Here is a 24,013-nt window from a genome sequence, read left to right on the forward strand (position 1 = left end):
CCGCAGAGCCACAATGGACGCAGTCTCCTCGCTACACACTCCTACGTGGTTTGTCAAGTTTTTTTATGATAAACTCGCTCGCCATTGGTCTCAATGCAACGTGACAACGCCCGCTCGTGACAGCCTCCACGCCCCTCTTGCCATGCTGCTTCGCGGTGTATGTCTCCGATTGGCCGGCTCGGTGTTGTTTGTCTTCTTCGTTCTGCACAGATTGGTCAGATTCACATGCTCTTTTACAATTGGTCACATGCTCCTAATAACGCGACACAGCAGTCCGCGCATGCGCAGTCTCCCCAGATTGCTCTGGGAAAACACGAGTAGAAAAAAAACATGATTCAAAACGAGACCTATTAATAAACTTCTCTTTAAAATAAAAATCACGATTTAGACAAAGATTAGACAAGACACATCGTCGTGTTGATTGGCTGATATTGAACCCTGCAAATGAAGCCACTCCGCAGGCTCCCCTGATATCCAGCACCAAATTAGATTACCTCAGATGACACCGAATCCCAAAAAAAGGCAAAAAAAAAAAAAAAAAATGAAAAAAAAGAAAAAATGAAACAGCCCTTGCAGACTCACGTTTCCACCCCTCAAACATCTCTGAAAATCAGGATGGAAGGCTGTACAGACAATAGACTAATATCACATTCATCACTTTTACAATGAAGGTAAAAAAAATATTTGATAGACAGCAGACAATTTCTGCATGCAGACATGCAGCCTCAAGACTTCATATAAAGATTTCACATAGTCTCACACACACAGTCTAAAAATGCTTTTATTTCAAATAAATCACAATCAATCCACTGACACAACATAAAGCCTGACCTCCAACCATTAATCAGCTGTGACTTATGTATGAGTACTACTATATACATGTGGGAGTTTGCTTAAAAAAAACGTTGAGTTGGTGATAATTGGAGAAGACTGCACACCATCACAAACATCTGTGAGGGGAAGATCGAGGTAAACTTTGAAGGGGGGGGTGGGGAGTGCGACACACACACACAGGTTGTTGACACCCTCAAGCGATGAAGTCCAGTGGTCTGTTGAATCCCCCTTTTCTGTTCATGTACTGCCTAAAAAAAATAAATATATAAGAAAACATTACATCACTGTTTCCCTCGCAACACTTGCAGATTACATCATCGAGCACCAATGGGAGCGCCGGGATCACTGCATAGAAACACCTGCAGAGGTGATTGGCTACTTTAACCGTGCTTGATGCTGGGAGTGCTGAAAAGTTGACGTGGTAACACAGCAACATTACAAACAGCGGGGAATCGGACAATAAGTGGCAAAATATTCGCTGCGAGGTGAGGTGAGGTGAAGATTTTCTGTGGCTGCGTTGTGACGCAGAACATCCCATGAACTGTGCACTTAATGACACCTGTTTGCATGTTAGCTGACATACCTGTACTTTCTCTTCATGGTCACATTGACGGCGTATGCATTGACAGATCCATCGGTTTTCTTCCCCTGTTTGAACAGGAAGAACTGCAGGTCAAATATCACATCTTAAGAAAAAAATGTGACATAAAATAAACTTGGGAACTGCGTCTGCTTGATTGGACAAAACTATTTAACCCACAAACTGACCCTTTTCTCACTGGCGTCAAGAGTTCATGCTGTTCTGTTGACTGACAACACCGAGTTTCCATATGGAGGACAGAAACATAATGCCACACAGAGCACAGCATACTCCAGAATCACCGCACATTTTGAAAGTAGAAATCATATAGGACTGACAATATTGTGCACAAGTTTTAGCCAACTCTGAGAATGTACTGCTAATCCATAGTGAGATGCCTGACAGGCTGCAATGTTATTCTGCTGAAGGTAATGACCCAAAACACAAAACCAGTGACTGTTTTCAGTGTAAAGAACAAGCAGTCCTGGGAATGATGGCATGTCCTCTGCAGAGCCCTGGAGTCTGTCTGGGATTACAAGTACAGACATGCGGGTCGGATCCAGCCCACTAGAAATTCATGATGTTTTCAGAGCAGCTGCACCAAAAATCAGTTTCCCCAGTTAATTCAAGTTTGACCACTCAGGCATCAATTTTATAAATCCTCTTCAACTAACTCAGGGTTGTGGGCGGTTGGAGCCGACTCCTGCTGGCTGGAGGCAGGGAACACAGCTCCCCCAGGCAGCGGTTTGCTTCGTCAACCCTTTATTTTTTAGGTGAACTTGTGCACAGTATGCTGCAATGCTCACATCGACCTAAAGGAACAGCAAGAAATGTGTCAAGGTGTTCCATCAACACACGAGTCGTGTCTCAGAGAATTCCTCAACATTTCCCTGCATGTCTGCAGACAGTAAAACACGCCTAGCTGCTGACAATCATTACCACTCAGGAATAGATTCGTCCGTGTTTTTCTTTTGTTGACCACACTCTTAGGCCAAATGAGAATGGAAGATGGTGAAACGTGTGAACCGCTTTGATCTGAAACAGTGGTTACTTATCACTGAGACCAACGCAAACACAATATGTGTGTTTTCAGTGAAACTGGAGGATGTGATGAAGGTCAGGACAAACTAAAGGGCACCTCCTTGTGGCTGCACCACTCAGGACATCATGGAGTTCTCACCTTGGTGGTACCAAAATTACCAAATCCCATCAGTTTCATCATCTCAATCTCCTCCTCGGTTTTGCCCTGCATGTCCTCCGCTGTCAAAAGATGAGCACTGATTAGATGCAATGGAAGTAAAAAGAACTTTCAGATTGTTGCATGTAGAAAATGGTAACACGTTAGCGATCCTATACCTGAGATCTGAATGGGCTTGGACGCCTTGTCTTTAGAGTCTTTCCGGTCATCGTCACGCCGATCCTTTTGTCTCAGAGGAGAGAGGGAGGAGGAGCGATGACGCCGGGCAGGAGACCTGCAGAAGGGTGGAAAAGATGGCGGCAGGATGGATTATAACAACTGAATGGTTACATGTCTGAAATTCAAGTGTTTATAGTTTGTCTGAGTGACTTTGCTGTACACCGATCAGCCTTAACATTGTGTAAGCATGCAATATAAGATCATGTTGTAGAGTATTGTAATAACAAAAGGCGATGTTTTTGTGCTGAGTTGTTCATAATTTCCATCAGCTTTTTATTTTCTACATCGATTCCCACACAGAATATTAACCTGTTTTATAATCAAAGCTGATATGTTAGAAGAAGAAAAACAGGAAGAAGTAGGGATTGAAATAAGTTTGACAAGGACCACGTTTGCCAGATGCCTGTGTAAGAAGAAAACGAAGATGGTTTCATTGTTATGACTGATCGTTACAGTGCTTGATAAAAAAGGGACCTAAAGTTAAACAGAAAACACAAAACCACTCACTGTATTTGTTTACAGCAGTCCTCATGTCTGAGTTTATCATTTTTGTGTTTAACGGAGTCACTCCAAAGTACAGACTGGTTCTGTCACCTCTAAATGGTTTCCTCACATCCGCACAGACACAAATGAACACACTCACCTTGAGCGTCTCCTGTGAGGAGACCGGGAGCGACTCCTCCGCCTCTCCCTGTCCCTGTCTCGGGAACGGGAGCGATCCCTTTCCCTCCGTCGGCGCTCGCGCTCCGGAGAAGCCGAGCGGGAGCGTCGCCTCGCTAGAAGTGTGGTGGACATTAAATACACAACAGAACCATGGTGACTGTTAGAATGAAATGTGGACACTGTACAAGTGTTTCACTACAATTCCAATGGTGTTGTATCACTGACACTTTGCCCACAATTATTCTGAATATGCTTGAATCATGCTCCAGGAAAAAAAACATTAGTACATAACCTTATTCTGTTACATTCTGGTTGTCTTTGAAACATTTTCACAAGTATATTTAAGCTGTTGTATGTTTGGATTAAAAATGCTATAAGCAACAGAGTTAAGTTGAAATTGGAATTTAAAAACAAAACAATGACATCGTTGTAATGAAAAGTCATCATTAAATATGTCTGAGAAAAATATGCTACTGTTTGGTATTTGAATGTTACAGATAATTGTATTAGACTCAAAACAGCCCCCCAGTAATTGATTGGTCAAATGCACTCATTCCAATGATACTAAATGAATAGAAGCTTTCTTTTAGTGTAAGATGTACAGTGAACTTTGCCCTGTCTGCAGAGCTGTTTCTACTCTCACCTGCAGATTTGATCAAATTTTCTCACATATAAAATTCAATAGGTGCGTGCCGTCCTTGCATCCATGTCTTACTCAAGGACACTTTGATATGTGGACAGACAGGGAATCAAACCTGTAACCCTCTGATTAAGAGAGGATAGGTTTAAACAAACCTATCCACAACTAACCCTAATTACCAACTAATGACCATCTGAACAAGATATGTGAACTAAGACGCAGAGATTTGCTCAAATGTTCATGGACAGCACATCTTAATGTGGTTGAGACACTTTGTCACATTGTCTTTTAATGAAGACAATCCCTGCACTTCTGTGTAAAAGTTGATTCATCAGCACTGCACAGAGCTTTTAGAAAGATGAAATCAGATTTGTAAATAATGTATAGGACAGTTAACGATAAGTGATATTACACACTTTTCTGTTACATTATCTTATTTCTTTAGCAAACTGTTGAGAATCCTCCAAATGCAACTGGTATGGACTCTTTAGCAATCATTTAGAAATAAATGGAGTGGTTAATAATTCAACAAACCACAAATACACATGATATTACGATTAAGTACAATAACGGCACACTAATATAAAGCTAGGTTTTCCATTGTTTACAAATTAATTGACAATTTTAAAATGTAGATTAGTTTTCAGATTAACAAATGCTTTATTGTACCAGGTTGTTCATTTACAGACGATAGAATTGAGTAAAAAAACAAAACAAAAAACAGTCAACTGATCAAATTAAAGGTAGGAGAACTAGGAAGTGGCATCACTTCATAGAAAACACGGGCTACTTAACATCACTTGGGTGACAACTAAATGGGAATTATGCTTTTATTAATCTATTATGGGTTTCATTCACTTTGTAAACAACTGAAAGAGCGTGCTGCTAGCTCAGCACACATCGAGAACCCTCTATTAGCATCCGAGGATTCAAACAAGTTTGTAAATCCCTCCTAACAATCTGAATGAAAGGACAACACCGTTAATTCAACAAATGTAGTACTCTGTAAGACAGAGGCTGGTCAAGAATTAAAAGAAAAATAAAATTATCATAGGAAATCATGAGCCTGTTAGCATAATGCTAACACTAAACCATAATCAGCTTCAAATTTCTCACCTCGTCTCGGAGGAGTTCGACTTCTGCTTCTTCCCATGTTCTTATCAGATTAAATTCTAGCACCGAAGAAACAAATAAAACACAATATACGATAACTGTGGAGAAAAATTCGAAAAAACTGTTACTGGCGTGAAGCTCCTCTGACGCCGGAGGCTCTGACACATGCGCAGTAGCGCTTACATCTTCAAAAAAAAAATCTTTATTGACAAACACAATGCAGTACAATGCTATTGTAGTGACAACCGCCAGGGGGCAACAAACATGCAGAGGCAAAAAAACTAGAACAAATATATTAAAATAAGCAATTCTTCATGGCTTTCACGTTAGTGGATTGTGTGATAGTTTTCAAATATAGTTTGACCTCATTTTCAAAGATAGAAAGAAGCTTTTTTATTGAAAAAAGTAGGGAAATATATCAAGTAATTATGTCAAATATTATATATAATGCAAACATCAATAGAACTTAGCAATGTTGTTCACTGTGTTGAAATTGCCATGATGTTGTCAGTCGTTTGGTTCCATCAAAAATTATCATTCAAAACCTGTTCGATGACAGCTGTTGTGTTTTTACGTTTTACTGTTGTGTTGTGGCTTTTTGCTGTTGCATTGTGACTTTTGGCGGTGCCGATGACCCTTCTGGAGTTCTATGTGCATCTGCTTCTTCTGAACTGCACAGTTAACTTTGTGCATTGCATTCCACGTCACATCCTCTCATCGAAAGTCCGCTTGCAAGGGAACCAAGATCCACGTTTTCAAGGAGATCAGAGTTTACTCATTTGATCAGGATCAGAGTTCAGGGGAGTGTTCTCACACTTTTCCCAGAAAGTCCCTGAAGTGATCTCTGGTCCAGACCCAACAGTGCTGATGTGAAAGTGTCAGTGAAAAAAAACAAGTCTTGCTCAAAGTAAACCAGAACATTACAGTTTAATGTTGAAGGATTAAAAGTAAAATTTAAATTAAACTACTATTATACTTTATTTTTTCCTCTGTAAAAGTTGAATGAGATGGTTTTGTTGTAATGGGAACTAAATTAATAAAACTGAATTAAACACAGCTTTCACAACAGCCAACATCTGCAAGGCTTTTTTGAATTTTGCAGCTGTACACTTGTGACGGTGAAATAAGTGAAATCAGAACACTGGGCTGGTTTTAAATCAAACTTGATTTTAATGACTGATACATGGTAACCTTGCAACACTCACTTATACATCCTAATATAAAATAAATTAAAATCATGAGCAAACATCACACGTCAGCGGTTTGAGTAACAGCTACAGGCTCAAACGGAAACTAATTACTGTCAAGAGGTATTCTGCACACATACATTTAAAAGAAAACGAGAAAAAAGTGGAATGTTTTGTACCTTCGGGCTTAAACTGCATTAGACAAGCAACAGATTCTTCATCCTTTTGGTATTAGTATGAGCGATCGCAGCAGTTTGTTTGGTTGCGAGTCAGTATTATTTTCCCCCTGCTTTCTTTTTCTGTATTCTTCCCTGCTGTAATTATAACCAGTATTTTTTACACTAAACCAGCATTCAGAGGAGCACAATCAGTTGCTATCAGTATATTTCTACATGTACGGCACCCGCGCTCACAGAGTATACCTGCAACACCTATCTGATAATCAAAGGAAACGGTGACGAGACGGTGATGAAGAACTGCACGAGAATGTCGATCTACACAAGTCAAGTGCCTGTACATGGAGAAGGGGTGCATAATTCATGTTGACCTCAGTTTTCAGTGTCTTGCAACATTGTGAATAAAAAAAAAAAAAGAGGAAGAAAAGGTTTGTAATAAAATGTGTGTGTGTGGCGACAGCCGAGGATCACAGCAGTGATCCGAACGGAAGATGTTTCTGTACAGCGGAGTGGAGTCGTGGACTGTTAGCACAGCAGGTGAACTTAAGACATGAGCAATGTGCATGTGATCAGAAGTAGTGCTTCAGAACGATGGACTGCGTGCGACCTCGGTCAAATCGCAGAAATAGTTACCAGTGTTTATCGCTTAACCTGCGGTCAGATGAACGGGTGAGTGTCAGCGGTGCGGTGGAGCATGGGGGGGGGGTTAGTCTACCGTGTCTGTAAACATCTTTAATGGCTCTTTGAGTAGATTCGATGCAGGTGACTCCGTCTGCTTCTCCGGTAGACACTAGCAAATATTTCTCAGGAGTATTTCACCGAGGTCTGGTGCATCTGCTGCAACATTTCAGGTCTCTGCTTTCTCCTTCTGCTTCTTGCTCTTTTTCAGGAAGGACGGCGGTTTGAACTTCTTCTTCTTCTTGGACGGGGACTTGGAGGGCGACCCCTCCGGGGTGCCGCCCTGCGGCTTGATGGGCAGCGGGGCGGGCGTGCTGGACGTGTCGTTGGTGGACAGAGCCTTCATCCCTTTCTCCAGCTCCTCTGTCGTCTGCTTCTCCTCCTCGCCGCCGTTCTGGATGGCCGGAGAGTCGGTCTCGGCCTCGTCTGCTCAGATCATTATCAAAATAATAAAATAAAAAAGAAACACTAAGTGAGCGATTGCACTGGCAGCCTCCGAATGGATGCAGCAGCACAGCTACGAGCCAGCCATGTGGCTGCAGATGAACATGCTTTGCTTTAAGAAAAGTGGGCTGTCAGATGATTTCTCTGTACTTACTATTGAGACAAGACCAAAGTACCAGAAGTGTGCCCTGAGACCCAGAGGGGAAACACAGAAAGGGACAGACGGACGGACAAAACACAGAAGGAAAGAGCACAACAGGTACAGCAGGTACACAGACAGATGGATTTCTTTATAGAGGACTGAAATGTGGCACAAATAAATCACACAAGACATTCATCAAACATTTTGACTTAACCAGCGACAGCAGCTCCAGATTCAGCTGAGGCTCCATTGTTTTTAGCCGTCCAGCAGGTGCTACCCTGACCCGTTAAGTCAAAATGTCTTTTTGAAATTTCATAAATACACACAAATACAATGTGACGCTCCATGTTACTCCTGGTGACAGAGGGAGGAGTTTAAGTCTCCCTACTGGGTCATGTGAACAACTAAAATGAAATAAGATCATCCTTTATTCGTTCCACAATGGGGAACGTTCGCATGTGATCTACACAGAACAATGACAACAACCCAAAGTGTGCGCTCAGTCGGAAACAGTTTTAGTTAAAGATCTGATTGAAGTTAATGGTTTGAGTGTTGAAAACCCAGGACTGAACCTCAGTTTCTGCAGGAAGGGGTTGAAACTGGTCCGTTCTGGGGAATGCTGCAAAGAATTGACTGAACGAGTCATCAAAACTATACTTTTTTTGTCTTTATATCATAACAATACATAATTTAAAACTCAACAAAAGGCCACTATGTCTCTACCTCAATGATTTTGTGAATTAATTCTATTCAAGCGCCACCTGGTGTTCACACTGGAAAACAATGAATGTGGTCAGAAAATCATGAAGCAAAAAAACTACCTCTGCAACTGACAGTTTGCTGGTTTGAAACCCGCTGTCCAGGCTCTCGTGTGCTAGTTCAAAGGACAGAAACCAGCTGAAGCAAAAAAAGTATCTGTCTATTTAGCCGTTAAAAGCTTTGAGGGTGTCAACAAAACTCCAACCCCTTTAATTTCAATAACAAACTGAATCTGCAGGTGTTGGTTTGGTTGAATCTGAGGAGTAACATGGCTGTCGGTGAGTCTCTAAAGCATGAGCGGAGCAGAAGCGGCTCCCGGGGAGCGGAGGGCAAGCCGGGCTGACGGGCGGCGCTCGGCCAGGCCTCACCTGCCAGAGGAGGAGGGGGAGGGTGGCCGGGCGGGGAGCCCTTTGTGGGGGACGTGGCGGGGGAGGACTCCTGCTCGTTTGCCACCTCCTCCCCTGCTTCCACAGAGACGCACGCACACACACACACACACACACAGTGAGGGACAGTGAGGGGTTAGTGCACGAGACGTGTGAGGCTCAGAGAGGTGAACGCAGTCAACGCCACACACACACACACACACATACACACACACACACCACACACACACGTGGTGGTATTCACTGGAGGGTGCTGTGTGTAACAACTTCACTTCAATAACAATCAAAAAATGAGGAGCCGCAAAAAAACACTCAGACCTTCACGAATATAGATTCAAATAAATTTAGAGTAAGTTCGATGCTTTAAATTGTTACACACAACACTTTCAGGAACGTTAGAAAAAAGTGTAAAACACAATAAGAAACCACACTGCTGGAAATATGCCCTCCTGTGACAATAGCAAGTGAAAAAAAATGCACAAACAAACATGAACGGGGCTGAAGAGGAGAAGTTTAACTCAAAATTATTCACTCACTTTGTCAAATCTTAAATTCCAGGCTACAGTTCATATGATATATAAGCACAAGTGTGCTGAAGTTTATCTTTGTTTTCCATTAATTTATCTAATTGACTGTGAAGGCAGCATCCTGGTCTGCATCCCTTCACACACAGCAGGGGTTGGTTTAGTTATTATAGGCTGGCTGGAGAAGCTGGAGCGGGCGAGCGGGGCAGCAGTGGGTGGAGCAGGGGGAGGTCATACCGTTGGTCCCTCCGTCCTGCTTCCTCTGCACCTCCTTGCGGTATTCCTCCAGCTCCTGGTCTGTCAGCTGGTTGAACGGATTTGGCGGTTCTGGCTCCGGAGGGAGTTTAGGGGGGCTGACGGGGGACTGGATGACGAGCAGAACAGAAAATCACTGCTTTTAACATCAATCCATCAACAATTTGATCCACTTTATCCCACTAAGGCTGATGTGAGGATGGAACTGACCTCAACTATGGGGAAAGAAAGAACAGAAGGAAAAAGTACTGTTGGTTGTGAGCAAGAAGGCAATCACTGACAGCTTGGCTGAACCCAGTGTATGAAGCATTATGGCAGCCAGTGATAAGGTTAAAGCCTGTGAAACCCACACAATTCATTCAAACCTTTAAAAAAGAAGATATTTTACCGGAGGACTGTCTTCTGTTATGACACTGGCCAGGACTTGAGACTGCGGTCCGGCTGTTTTCATGTCCTGACGGTTCTGCTGTCGGATCTGAGCAGAGAGAGAGAGAGAGAGAGAGAGAGAGAGAGAGAGAGATGGAGAGGAAATAAATACAGTTTTAGTAATATTTTGGATGTGCATGACTGTATTTAAGAGGGGCAGAATACTGAGTCAGAGGGTGGAAGCGCCACCTTGTTCCGGGTCTCGATCACCTCCTGAGGGTTGGTGAAAAGAGGCACAAACTGGTTCGGGTTCTCGATCTTGATGGCCGTGCTGCCAGCTTGAGTCACCTCTTCTGCTTTCAACCACTGCAGGACGGAAAACCCACAGCGGAGGTCAACGACAGACGACAGCAAGCATAACGGTTTACAGACGTCAGGGAAAAAGTTGAGTTGTTTCTCTTTAAAGTAACTATTTAGATCCATTTCTTCTCATGTTTGACGAGACGTACGGCTGAATCGTGTTCAGCCAGCAGAGGGCAGACTCTACACTGCAGTGGCCATAAAGAGTTGGTGGGCTTCCCTCTGCAATGCAGAGGAGAGAGAGAGAGAGAGCGAGAGAGAGAGAGAGAGAGAGGGTGGATGGTGGGAGGGACTGAGGAGGAGAGAAAACAGCGGCCAAGCTCCTCCCTCTGATGGAGGACAACAGCTCTCATGTTGTTTTCCTCTCTGAAAGCCTCGTCGTCCGAGCCGCTCTGCTCAGCCTCCCCCCGAGGCAGGTGGGAAACAGCCTCCAGATGAATCACAGGGGGACCTGCTGACTCTGGACTTATGAAAACCCTGATTTCATGCACAATGCGCCGCTGTTAAAAGGCTGCGGCTCGCTGATCCATGCCTTGCTCTCTTCTGCCGCCTCCTTGCATCATGTGCAAAACAGGAGCTTCAATAAGCTCAAACATCTGAGTCTTTCTCCCCTCAGAGCTCATTTTGGGCACATCTGAATCCCGCTGCATCCTAACTGGCAAAGTCTCCCAATCTTCTGGGTTGATATGTGAGATATTTCTTTACATTTGCACATTTAGAGCAGATTTCCCCCCATGTTCCCCCCCGCAGGCTCACGGTGGTGCGCTGGTGTCCCGGGCTGGCCTGCTCCTGGTTGACCTTCTGGTAGGTGTTGGGGGTGTTGAGCCACCGGGTCCGCTCCTGCTGCTGGCGCTGGGCGAACGGGTGCTGCCTCAGCGCCGGGTGGATCCCGTCGTCGTCGAACTGGTGGAAGGCCGTGGCGGTCGCCGGCACCTCCACCTCCCGCCGTGTCCTGGATCGCTCCAGCAGCACCGGGAAGCGGTAGGCGTAGCCCGTACGGTAGCCCTGGAACACATTCTGAGTCAGTGTGTGTGTGTGTGTGTGTGGTCGTGATGGTCAGTTCGTGTTGATGCCTTCCTCATGAATAAATGAAGCTGAGCTGACCCTTGTAGGACTGCAGAGGTGGTTGACTGAATAATCACGACTTCACTTTGAACACAGAAGAGCAGGTTTTATGTTATTGTGCACCAAATTCAAAATATCAGCCTTCAGAAAACACAAGATTGGTGGAAAATAAGTATCTAGTATTTACATCTCGTATAATAATCACATTTTAATCCATTTATCACTGCTAAATGATTAACAAGGGACTGACTCTACCATCTGGAAAGAGTGCAAAGTATTACTAATAATACTTATATAATGCTTTTTTAAAAAATCAACTGTACGTAGTGAATAATATATTTGTAATAGTAAACTAGTAATATATGCATCATGTAGTCGGTATATTTTAAGACTATATATTATTTATTTGATGAAATATTTATAGATTTGATGCTGCAAAAACTCACAAGATACATTTTCTTAATGACTTTGCACGATAAATTTGCATTTACTTGCATGCTAGCTGTAAAATAATAAATTCATGTTAATTGCTAACTAGAAAGAACAGCTCATATCGTTCGATAAAACTGATCTGCACAGTAACGTGGATATTTCCATTTTGAAACTATCTTTCCTGAAAACTGAGGGGGTGAAAAGCAGAGGAAACGGCGAGCCAGTGATGGAAAAGCTTCGGCACTTCATCCTCATTAGTATGCAAAAACCTTCTCGAGTGCCCATGAATCTTAACAATGTTAATCTGTCATATTGGTGTCAGAAATACTGGGAAGAGGCGTTTAAAAACAGGGTGGCAAACAGGAGATATGAATAGTAGTAGCGCTAATCGGTACGTTGACAAATACTATTGAGCAATGCTGTTTAACGGATGAGATTTATTTTGCAGTCAGTGTTCTGTTCTGCTGTTCTTTACCAGGTTGTCCAGAGTTCTCATGAGGGCTTCGAACTCGTGCTCCCCGACGCGGCTCTTGTGCAGCGGGCCGAATGTGGAGCCGGCCCAGCCCACGGTGCCGGCCGGGGTGGGCTTGTGGACGGCCCGGTCCAGCATGATCAGGTTGTGCTCTCCACCGGCGGAACACAACGCCGACACCTGAGAGAAGAAGACAGGTTCGAGTCCAGAAACAAACCGACCCGGGAAATCAGCACAAGGCACGGCCACAACAAGCTGTCTTCCTGTAGCTGCTGAGGGTGGAGGGAAAATGACGTCCTCTGTACCTCTGACTGTTGACCTTCCGGACACATGTCCGCTGCTATAGGATTACCGCAGCGCCGCTTTGGCACACGGCGCTCCTGTAACGTATCGTGCTGCAGTGCAGGGCCGCCGGCTGAATTACAGCGGGAAGGGTGCCAAGAGACGGGCGAGCGTCCCGGTGTCACAGCGGCCAGATTTACGTTTCATGCACACGACGGCTTGTCGGCGTGCGCTACCTGGATCTGGCAGGCGGACTGGATGTGGTAGATGGTGTAGAAGGCCTCCTCCACAGACTCCCCCAGCGCCACGATGCCGTGGTTCCTCAGCACCAGGACCTGCGATTCACCACAAAGCCAGCGTTACTTCTGCAAATCACTGGTCTGAGCAGGGAGACGCGGGCCGGGCCTCAGTAATGAATCCAGCGCCAGGCCACGCCACCTTCATTATGCAGGCTTAGCGCCGGTCTCCCATGACGCGCTCACCTTACAGGTGGGCCCTAAGCTCTTCTGCAGCTCCACTCGGTCCTCCTCCTCCTCCATGACTCCGTTGTAGTCATAATAGGCCACGTCGCCCACCAGCAGGGCCTCGTGGGACAGAGGCAGGAGGCCACGCTTCATGGCCGAGACCTGCGGGGAGGGAGCCGTCAGTCACGGCGGCAAAGGTCATGGCGAGGGCGAGAAGACAGCCTCATGTCATCACAGGTCAAACAGAAGAGGACGAAACTGGCGCTGCGACGTCTTCGTCATGCTGAGGGACGGTTGTGTGCAGTCACAGCGCATCGTCGTGTCTCCTCCAAACAAAGCAGGGCAGATCTGCTAGCGAACGCCGCCATCGACCGGGGCTGACTCACCGCGGCCGTGGCCGGCGTGTGGAGGTGAAACAGACACCGGACGTCCGGCCGGGCCGAGTAGATGGCAGAATGCAGGCTGAACTTCTCCGTGTCCACTCCCAGGCCGGTGCTGCCCTTCTCCACCACCTCGCCCAGGATGTTCACCTTCACCTGTCCGACACACACACACACACACACACATCTGTGTGTTTCTACAGCCCGGTGCTCAGTGCGCATGTCAGAGGTCAAGTCACTCAACCTGAGGAAACTATTACAATCAGACTGAACGACGAGTAGCTCAAACTAAAGTGTGTGTGGCCCTGATCTGGACTCACCAGGCTGGATCCCGTCACCTCGCTGTAGGCCAGGCCGTCCGGAAGCACCAGGAAGTGTTCCTGCTCTTTACTCACACGCAGCTGTCGGGAGAGAACAGTGAGAACGTCGGCAGGTAGAAAAAAACGCCACAGCTCATTAAACCCTCCTCGTGTCCTTCCAAAGGAGCAGCAGAGGAGAAACAACAAGAGATGACGGAGCGCAGGAATGCAGATTTCTATCAGCTAGAGGGATTAATCAGGGCGTGCAGACTGACGGTGAGGCAGGTGTGGCTGATCTGGGCCCAGCCGTACAGGTCGAACAGGCGGTGGGTGCTGGCCAGCTTGCAGCGCATCAGCCTCTCGCCCTTCGCCATGCTGCCGGGATCCCAGCCGTGCAGGTCGTTGATGGGCGTCACCATCATCATGTCTGACAGAGAGGAAAACCAGACCGGGTCAATCAGGACAGCAGTGCTCGTTTTCTCCTGTTCTTAGAGAATGAGGACCTTTTATTGGGTTTGCTCGTTCTGTGCCTGCTCTTCTTCTGCTTTTTATTTGCACCAGATTGTGTTCTGTGATCAGACGTGCACTACGTTTCACCAGAGCTTCAGTCCTGAATGTACATCGGAACATCACTGGAGCATCATGCGGGCCACTTAATGGTCCACGGGCCTTATGTTTTGCAGCGCTACACCACACTACGGATAACTTTATAGCAGTTCACCATGAAACTGGTTTTTCATTCTCGTTTCTGCCCACTGTAAACACAGCTCACACGTACTGGAGGGAGAGACCGGCAGGGCCGCCGGGGAGCCGTGAGACGCCATGAAGTCCGCCAGCTGCCTCAGCGCCCACAGGTTGGAGGAGCTGCCGCCCTTCTTCATCTGCTCCTGGATCAGCACGTCCAGCTCCTCCCGGAAAGACTGCAACGCAAACCACATTATGACACTTTTCATTGCAGCCTTTTAATGCTGCTTTCTTCTACAAACTGAAAGTGACGAAGGGTCCCAGGAGCTCTGAACACGAGCGCCGATTAACTCGCACTCCTCCAATAACGGGGCAGAGGCTGACTAAACGTATTAACTGACTCAGTCTCATCCATTCGGCCCTTTCACGTTCATGACGCACAGCCGGGCCGCCCAGGAGCGTCTGGGAGCAGATTGACCGTCGATCAGGAGATAATCACGTCTGAAGCATCGCTGGGCCTCACCGGACTCTGGAGGAGGCTGGAGATGCGCTTCTTGTGCGGCGGCCCGGAGCCGGGGGTGGAGTGCTGGGGCGACGGGGGGCCCTCGGGGACGCCGTCGCTGGGGCTGCGCTGCACCGGGGTGCCTTTCGGAGTGGGAGACGTACTCATCTTCGACTGCTCAGCACGGGGTGTCGTACAACCGGGAGTGGGCGGGCACAACTGGAAGGAAACACAGAAAGTAAACAATACTGTGGAGTAATTACAGTTTTTAGACAACACGTGTTTTTCTCCAAGCACTTCAGTGTTTTCACCTTCCACCTTCATGTCCGATCTCAACATGAAGCTGATATCAGTGAAACCTTCTCAGCCACTTTCATGATTCATTTCACCAACAGCGAAAAGACGCAACACATCAGAAAAATACACAAAATTAACATAACCGTGTTACCTGACATGACTGCATGTTTCAACATGGTGGAAAGTCGATGAAATCTGCAGAAAAGTCACATTTCATGACTGTTGCTGCATCTTTTTCCATCATTTCAGGGCTTCCTTTATGAACATCACTCATTGCATCAGTAAGTTGCTCCTAATCCTTCTATATATTTCAATAACAGGCTTTACATATCTAAGTTATGTCAAATAACCCATGAATAATCTATGCTTATTAATCATATAAATAAAAAAATATGCAAATTTGGTCAAACACAGGAGTGCTTATTGTTCTTACGAGAGACGGACACAGTTTTCACATCCTGTGTTTGAGTCGAGCTTCAGATGGGTGGACAAAGACAGCAAAAGGCTTACGTGACTGAAAAGGGGAAATATTTTTAGTGTATCGATGCACAATGCATTTTTTGTCAGTCATTGCACATTGTTTGTACATGATTCAACATGAATCACTGTTTTGAGTGAGACACTAATGTATCCTCTAAATAGAAACAAAACGTTGGCTTTATATGAAACACCATATGTGACGTATCAGTGTTCAGCCGCTCACCTTCTGCTCATTCACGATCAATAAACTGTTCCCTACAGCTGCTTTATTCCTTTCAGTTCACCTCTGAATCATCCTCACTGAGGTTAAAACAAAGTCAGCTTGAAGAGAAAATAGAAAAACCTAGCGTCAAACGGTTATCTGTAAAAGTTTTCCTTCTCTGTTACTCGTCATGCCTGAGTGTGCAGCCGCGCGAAACACTGATAAACAACTGTTCCTTCCTGTGTCTATTATCAATACCTTGTTGTTAGATGTTCCATGTACGCAGAAGCCACCAATAGTTGTGTCCTTGATTAAAAATGAACTTACCAAGACTCGTAAATTGATAACATTTAATTTTATTATGCATTTATTGATATTTAACTATACGAGTTATTGTGAATTCTCTGCTGTGTGGAGCTTGTGTGGATTAATAGAGTATAATACACGTTACTTCTTTGGGCTCAGTGTTTCCTTTAAACCTGTTCGACCCATCCTGTCACTGGGACGCGTGCTTCTCACAGTCATTACCGACTTCACAGCCATATTCTAAGTAAATCTTGTGAACAGTCCGAGGTTAAGAAGAAAGGCCGCACACGTGATCAAATATCAAATGATGATTCTGCATTATTTATCATTTTGCCATCCGATCCTGTCACTGGAGACCGACAGCGCTCTCGTCCAGATCAGGTGGTGAGCAGCTGAGAAGTCAACCAGAAAGCTGTCTTACCTGCTCTCACAGCTGAACGAACCCACCGGCGCCAACAACTGAGCTTCCTAACAAAACCGCCCGTATCCAGGGCTGCACGTCACGTCTGGATCGGCTGTATGGAGACGAAGCACATTCCCCTCACACACCAGGATGCCGTATTCCTCTGGGCCCCGGCCGGTGGAAGTGCAGACCTCCAGAAGATGCAGCATTAAGCAGTAAGAGCTCGCATGCAGGCGTCGGCGTCGGCGTCAGAACCACTAACAGGAAGTTAGAAAGTGATCCGGCTCAGTAATTGGAGAAAAGACTAAAGGGTTACCGTAAGGATCCTCAGGAAAGAGGCGGCCCCTCCCCTCCTGAAACCCACTGAACTCACTCACACACACTCTGCTGCGGGGAGCAGATAAGGTCCCGAGCACGCCACGCCCTCCCTCCCCTGCCACAGCTGCCTAACCGACTCATTTATCCCGACATTACGGCCATTTGCATAACCAGAGCCGACTCTCAGCGCCGCCCTCCGTGTTTTCACCTTTTTGACATCCACACCCCAAAGACGCAGACAGACGTGGCCTCGCCTCCTCGCTCGGTGTGGATGACTCCTGCTCTCCGGGGGCCGCCGGGCCCCAGCTGCTGACGGGGTTCAGACAGAAGACCCCCCTCTCCAGGGAGAGTCCTAATGATCCGGGTCGGGGGGGGGGGGGGGGGGGGGGGGGGACGAGGAGCTGTGCTTCCTCCTGTTACAGCTGGAGTCTGGCTGTGCTGCATCATCAGCATCACTTTGTTTCATAAAAGCTCAGGAAGTAATGGACCTGATGTGCTGCCACTCTCTCTCTCTCTCTCCACTCTACATAATGGGATTACATAAAACGTTACACAGAGCCGGATCCTTCCGCCACTCCTCCCAAACCGTCTGAGACTTGCAGCTGAGTGAGCAGCCGTTGCATTAAAGAAAGACTTTATGAGGAACTGGAACTCCGAGCTGCACAGCTCGTTCAGATATGCATGTTTGTATCGACGGCTGGAGGCCTACTGGCCTGCAGTGGAGTCACTTCTCCGGCGGCTGACACTCTGACAGGAGTAGCATTACCTAAGGAGCTTAGGATCGATTTTCTTTGGCTCGGCTTTCATTAGGTTTATGTCATAATGGCTGATGGGTGAATCCACACCAGTTATGGAAGTAGCTCTTAACTAATCAGGACCTTTCAAAGGAGCCCAGTTCAATGATATCGATCGTTTTCTGGACTTTTACTTTCCAAACTGTGTTTATAAGTCACCGAGCTTGTTATTAGGTGTAATCGGCTCAGATCGGTCCGTCACCCGTCATCACAGAGACAGAAATCCCCAGTGTGGGAGGAAGCCGGCGTTATCAGGGAAATGATACAGACAACACAGTGGAGAACATGCAGACTCCACTTCGTACATTAAAATTCAACCAGCTCTTTATCTACTATTCCTGTTTAACACCAAAAGCAACGTACAAATGAACTTCAGACATTTTATAGCAGATCGTCTTGCAGAAATGCAGGAAATGAAAGAGCTGAAATGCACGACTGGTGTGAGAGTAATAAATCCTGCTGCTCTCAGCAGAAGGACGTTCTCTCCTCTACAGACTCTAATGGGAATATTGGCGTCAAGTTCACAAATTCTGCAAACACTGAAAACACTGTGAGCATAAAAAGCACTAAAGGATGAAATAAGGCAGGTCAAAGTTCAGATCAGTGAAGACTGAAGACAGTGAAGATTTAACTTCTGTTGAACGAGCAGTATGGGACCATAATGCCATTTTCTCTACTGAAAGTCTTTATGTTGAACGTGTGAATGTTCTTGTAACTTCACCAGTTTCCGAATGGCTCATCGAGAAATCCAAAAAATGTATACAGTATTATTATGGGCTGTTTATTTCATGCTTCATATCCCATCTTTTACAAAATAATATAAAAATGCACATTGTGGTAGTGGAAAGTACTGTTGTGGCACAGTGAGAAGGTACCTGGTTCAAGTCTGAGTCAGAAAACACGCATTTGAGGTGATCCTCAAGAGGTGTGTGTGTGTTTATCAATCTTACTTTATAACACACTTTTCCTATTAAAAAAACAACACAAAGTGCTTCATAGTACTGAAAACAAAAATCAGTGTGTGTGTTCCATATTGGCACCACTGCAAATCTTTAGGTAAAAAACACATTTTATACAGAATTGTCCGAGTTAGCTTTTCATCCAGTCGTCCAGAATAAAACAGAACAGATGAGAAGTTTTGTCTTTGAGCCGTTCTGTGTCAAATTTGTATTTTCTGCTTGAACATGTGTGTAACTGCAGATCTGTTTGTTTTCGCCCATGAAGGTCTGAGTCTGTAAAGCAATTTAACTGAAAGGAGACTATAAACTTGATGTTTTATTTTGAATAAAAAGCCTAAATATGACCAGGTTGATGTTAAACAGTGTCTGTTGTTGTATCTTCACCACGCCACTACAGTGGGAGGGTTTTATCTCCTGCTCTGAGCTGTAGGAAATAAAAAAAACTAAACAATGTGCCAAGCCCACCTCCAGAGGAGGGAATGTGTCACATGGGAGGAGAACACAGCCCTATCGATCCAATGGTAGCACGAGCCACGCTGTAAATCTGCACAATGTCAAAGCCCGACAGAGCTCTCCAGTGCTCGTGCACCATCCTGCTCCTCCATCTCTCTGCATGGCTGCCTAGCAACACTCTGCATGGCTGCAGCATCAGCACCGCCAGCGGAGGTTCCGCTTCATGGCCTTCCGCACGAGCCCCAGAGTCCGGCGGCCATGGCGCCACATTGCGTAAAAACACGCACAGTGAAAGGGATCACGTCGCAAAGCAACAGAAAGCCCGCACAATGACTCGGACGGCGCGAGCTGATGCGTGACAAACTGCCGCCTCCGGCATCCTCCGCACAGCTGAGGCAGCGGGGAAGCGCCGCCGTCGCGCGCTGGCGCCGTCCGGGACCGTGCAGCCGTCGGGCCTCCACCTGCAGGACGGTGCCCAAATCACACGCACCAGTGCGGCGGGGTTTGTGTTGGTGCGGGACGACGGCGCGTGCGGGCCCGCAACGACACGGTAAACACGGGGCAGCGGTGAAATGCGCACACGCACCGCGCTCCCGCACGCGCCAGGGAGCACACGGCGGGCGCTGCCGCCCAGCGGACTCACCATGGAGGAGGAAAAAAAGAGCAAGCAGGAGCGGCGTCCTCACCTCAGAGCATCCTCAGGACCGCGTCTGCTGCGTGGGTGCGGCAGCGGCACACCCGCCGCCCGAGGCCGTCCTCAGAGCGGCCGGAGGAGGGAGAAATGCCACAGATCTGTGCGTAACGGAGCGGCCGCCGTTCCTTTGTCAGGCAGTTTCAGGCCCTCAAGTCAATGGACTGTGGTGTTTCTCATCCCTGTGCGCCTGGACCAGCCCACTGCCACGCCTGCTCCACCGTCTGACACCCCAAACACAGCAGGAGGAGGAGGAGGAGGAGGAGGAGGATGGGAGGGGAGGCTGCGCCGCGGTTCTGTTAGAGACCGAGCGCGGTCCTGATGGGGCTGATTTTCTAAAGACGTCGTCCGGCGCTTCAGGCCCGAATCAAAGTGGAACGAATGGAAAAGACGTCGGACAGGCGCCACCTTCTGTTGGAAAGGGGGAAAAGGGTTAATTAGAATTTAAAGGTTTAGCAGAAGAAAACATGCAGTGGAGGGATGTGTTCACCATTTTCCACTTTATGATGAGCAAAGTGAACAATCCGTTTACCTATCTTATTCCTGTGCGCAGGTTTTCAAGGCGCAGAAGTCAGTTCCTGCTTGGAAAAGTCTCCAGTCCATCACAGGAGCTCAGAGAAGCTCTCAGAAAAAAAAAAAAAATATATATATAAACTGGTTTAAGTTAATTGGCACCTTGCATAAACAATACTCACGTGGCTGTGATAACAATTACATCAGAAACAGCACTTTAAATAGCTAGAATATGGCTAAGGGAAGCAAAACCGAAAGAAGCTCTAAATTCTCCTTTTTTCCCATCTCCTCCTCTTCTCCACCTTCTTCCGGAACAAATTAATCGGGCAATATTTAACTTCCAAAATACAAAAGTGCAAACGCTAATTATGAGTAACAACAGACATATATTTTCCCCACTCAGAAAAACACAAGAACTGATTGAAAACTCTGGAAACTCGAGCTTACGGAAGCCCGAGAGGCTCAAAACACAAAATCGCGGGCTTAACTCCCAGGCGCCATCTAGTGGTACAGGACTGATGGAACCGCATCAGAACAATTGGTACATCAAATAAAACACTGACGTGAGTGAAGCACGGAGGAGGGCGATATCTGTTTGTTTGTTTGTTAAAAAAAAAAACAATAGAAAAACAATAGAAGGTGCGGGATGGAGAGCAGGAAGTGAGTTTTTTTCATCGTCCAATCAGCTTTCTCTGACGTCACTATTTCCCGTCATGCACCTGAAGAAGTCACAAATGATCGGTTGCAGTGTTACCGGAACCGGAGCTGGTTCGTTAGACGAAGTGAGGTTTATGTCAGAACCCATGCTTCTCACACTCTGCCGTCTTTTTCCACCAAACGTTTCAACTCTTGAAAACTTTCCATCGTAACATAAAACGTTTTATTACGGAGATATCATGTGAAAGAGGAGTTTTTCTTAAGTTTTCATTACAGTGTGGAAAAAATGGACAAAATACAGAAAAAAACTTTTTCAGGAGCCATTTTTCCTAACTTGAGTTTATTTTTATTTATTAATTTATGCAGTTTCTTATATGTAGTTAGAAAAAACAACGTTTGGCTTTCTTAATGTTTTGTTTCAGTCTCTCCACAGCATTTTCATTTCCTGAGGGACACAAATTGGCTTTGAAGTCCTAGAAAGAGAATAGAAAGAATACAAACCTCCAGCAAGTCTATATTTCTGCCTTGATTATTTCAGTTATTACTCATTTGTATTAGTTTTAACTGAATGTAGAGACAGGGGATTTCTGTGTGATGGAGCAGGAGTCCACTACCAGTCATCTGACATAGAAACTACAGATTTTTGTTTACTTTTTTCAGTTTAAGGAGTCCAATCCTTCATTTTCGCTCAGTGACAAAAGGTGCAGTATATAAAACGTAACTCATTGGTGTTTGGTGGATTCTGAATTTTCTTCCGTTTCATGTGTCTCTGAAGTGAGAAGTGTTAAATGTTCATGACAGGATATGCTGAGGCTGCTTGGCCTGCTGACTTCACTTCAGTCTCACAGAGTTTAGATAGACAATCACAAATGTTTTGCTGATTTGTAAAAAAAGAAAAGAAATAAAAAACTGCACATTCAATATCAGTTCTATATTTGGGCTTCTCTGTATTTGATGACTCTGTCACGAGGAGCTTTCCTTGTATTTCAGATGATAAAATGTGTCAGAAACAACATGAAATAATCGACCAGCTGGGACAGATCAGAGATGGAGACTGAGGTTTTCTCGGCGGGGTTTGTGACGGAGGAAAAACACAGTGACCCAGCCAATAAAGCCAGAACAGCGAGGATGGAGCAGATTCAGAGGGACACACGTGAATGCTGGTTTAATGAAACAAAACCAACCATTAAAAAAAGTTCCCTCTTTCCATGTGGAGAATGAACACAGCTCCCCCGCTCTCAGATCAGCCTGACTTATGGTCTGGTGGCGCCCCCTTGTGGGGAAAAAGGAAGACGTGTGAATTGATTTCAACTCATACAGTCCTGAGGATTGTTAATGTAACAGATGATCAATGATCCTCCTCAATACCTGAGGCCCTTACACCAACTCTGAAAACACCGTCGTGTTTTTAGGTCAGTTCAAAAGCCATTTTAATCTCATAGCAATATCAGAAAGTTGGTTGAACAGTGCTGAGGATCAGTGATTTTGGCATTGAAGGGGATGAACTGGTTGACAGACACAGAAGAAGAGTGGAGGTGGTGTGGCGTTGTTCACTGACACCACTGTGGAGCTGAAGGCGGTGGAACACATGTGAAGCATGGATTAGAACGTATTGCTGTTGAAATGTTTATGGAGAAGAAGAAAAATACTGTGAGTTGCATTTCTAGAGTACCGAGTTCAAACACTGACTCATTTACAGAATGGATGAAGGAATACGTTTCCAAAGCAAATGAAGGAGTTCCGTTCGTCTGCGGAGGTTTGAACATGGATCTTTCAATCCAAACCAACATCTAAAAGACTGGGGGATTCACGAACACTCTCAACACTCTGAATGTATTTCTGAAGATCACCAGGTTACCGGCCTCGTTGATTACTGATAACTGGTGTTGGTACAAGGACACCGAGACACACAACCACACAACAACCACACACACACTAACAATCACACCCAGGAGCAAAGCATGGTCACCAATTAACCTCACAGCATGTGTCTGGACTGTGAGAAGAAACGTACCTGGAGGAAACCTGCGAGGGCCGAGGTGCAGACTGACTTCAGTTTGGACCAGCATCAGTTTTCCTCCTGATATCTGCAGAACAGCTGTCAGATTTACCGGTTGAGTCATTTCCTTTATCTTTACTATGCATTTTGAGAAAAATAAAGCTGCTGCCTTCAAAGAAAACCAGGAAATTTCAGACAATATGTTGATTATTTTCATGTGACTCATCTCGTGGGCAGACAGGCACAGTTTATTTTAGGTTTTTAATACAGAAGTGTGTGAAAAGCTGCGACACCCTGACCTAAACCACTCGCAGTGAACTGAAATCAAACTTTAATACAGTGAGGCGTCTCCTTTAGCTGCTGTTATTCATGTTTGTGCTTTGAGGCTAGTTTGATGGCAGTGAAGTCTCCAGCCTTCCTGGCAAGCATCATTGTGTTTTCTCCATGATTCTTCATGAAATTTGTTTCTTTATTTGCGGTTTGCCTGGTTAGGCAGGCCAGATTAGAGCCTCCTGCCAACCGGTTTTGGCCCATGGGCCATATGTTTGACACCCCTGATTCAGCAGCTTTAAAATATATTCAACATATTTCAGTGTTTTTTCATTGCAAAAAATAATGCAGAAAACTTGCAGTATATAAAACGACTCTTACAGAAATCCACCAGGAAATGTATCTGGTTTAGAAACCTGTGAAGCCTTTTTATATGTAAATATAGCAACGTATTTAATACTCACTCCAAAAGCATCTTTAGCTAATGCACTGACTGCCATAGAAGAAAAACGTCCACGATTCACGAAACCAAACAGTTTCCTTTCATACGTTTTAATATTTTGGAAA

At 45.6% G+C, this 24,013-nt stretch overlaps 2 protein-coding genes across 6 annotated transcripts; both read right to left on the bottom strand.

Moving 5' to 3' along the window:
* Nucleotides 1-763: 763 nt before the first annotated feature.
* Nucleotides 764-5,407, bottom strand: snrnp27 (small nuclear ribonucleoprotein 27 (U4/U6.U5)). The gene is made up of 6 exons (XM_030104652.1): nucleotides 5,251-5,407; nucleotides 3,475-3,607; nucleotides 2,771-2,886; nucleotides 2,595-2,674; nucleotides 1,418-1,482; nucleotides 764-1,082 (listed from the first exon to the last, which is right to left on the bottom strand). The coding sequence occupies exons 1-6, from the start codon at nucleotides 5,285-5,287 to the stop codon at nucleotides 1,028-1,030; spliced, it is 486 nt and encodes a 161-aa protein (XP_029960512.1). The 5' UTR covers nucleotides 5,288-5,407; the 3' UTR covers nucleotides 764-1,027.
* A 987-nt stretch (nucleotides 5,408-6,394) lies between these two features.
* add2 (adducin 2 (beta)) lies at nucleotides 6,395-20,264 on the bottom strand. Of its 5 annotated transcripts, XM_030104650.1 has the most exons (16): nucleotides 16,811-17,165; nucleotides 15,126-15,323; nucleotides 14,697-14,838; nucleotides 14,194-14,345; nucleotides 13,940-14,020; nucleotides 13,626-13,775; nucleotides 13,258-13,401; nucleotides 13,012-13,110; nucleotides 12,497-12,673; nucleotides 11,281-11,529; nucleotides 10,414-10,530; nucleotides 10,187-10,273; nucleotides 9,781-9,907; nucleotides 9,002-9,094; nucleotides 7,887-7,920; nucleotides 7,574-7,714 (listed from the first exon to the last, which is right to left on the bottom strand). In XM_030104650.1, coding segments are annotated over exons 2-16 (1,800 nt in total). In that variant the 5' UTR covers nucleotides 15,273-15,323; nucleotides 16,811-17,165; the 3' UTR covers nucleotides 7,574-7,713. The 5 variants fall into 5 exon arrangements, with proteins under 5 accessions (XP_029960508.1, XP_029960507.1, XP_029960509.1 ...); XM_030104648.1 differs by lacking the exons at nucleotides 7,887-7,920; nucleotides 16,811-17,165 and adding an exon at nucleotides 20,003-20,264 and having other exon boundaries at nucleotides 6,395-7,714; XM_030104647.1 differs by lacking the exon at nucleotides 7,887-7,920 and having other exon boundaries at nucleotides 6,395-7,714.
* Between the last annotated feature and the right edge of the window lie 3,749 nt (nucleotides 20,265-24,013).

This window comes from Salarias fasciatus, chromosome 12 (genome assembly GCF_902148845.1).
Source record: "Salarias fasciatus chromosome 12, fSalaFa1.1, whole genome shotgun sequence".
NCBI classification, from domain to species: Eukaryota; Metazoa; Chordata; class Actinopteri; order Blenniiformes; family Blenniidae; genus Salarias; species Salarias fasciatus.

Excerpts from the sequence above, each read along its gene's own strand:
- add2 (XM_030104648.1), bottom strand. The coding sequence starts at position 15,272 with ATGAGTACGTCTCCCACTCCGAAAGGCACCCCGGTGCAGCGCAGCCCC. Across the intron at positions 14,839-15,125 it reads CCAGCCTCCTCCAGAGTCCG|TCTTTCCGGGAGGAGCTGGA; the intron begins GTGAGGCCCAGC and ends TTTGCGTTGCAG. Across the intron at positions 9,908-10,186 it reads TAACAGAAGACAGTCCTCCG|TCCCCCGTCAGCCCCCCTAA; the intron begins GTAAAATATCTT and ends CTCGTCATCCAG.
- snrnp27 (XM_030104652.1), bottom strand. The coding sequence starts at position 5,287 with ATGGGAAGAAGCAGAAGTCGAACTCCTCCGAGACGAG. Across the intron at positions 2,675-2,770 it reads CAAGCCCATTCAGATCTCAG|CGGAGGACATGCAGGGCAAA; the intron begins GTATAGGATCGC and ends ATCTTTTGACAG. Across the intron at positions 1,483-2,594 it reads GTAATTTTGGTACCACCAAG|GGGAAGAAAACCGATGGATC; the intron begins GTGAGAACTCCA and ends CTGTTCAAACAG.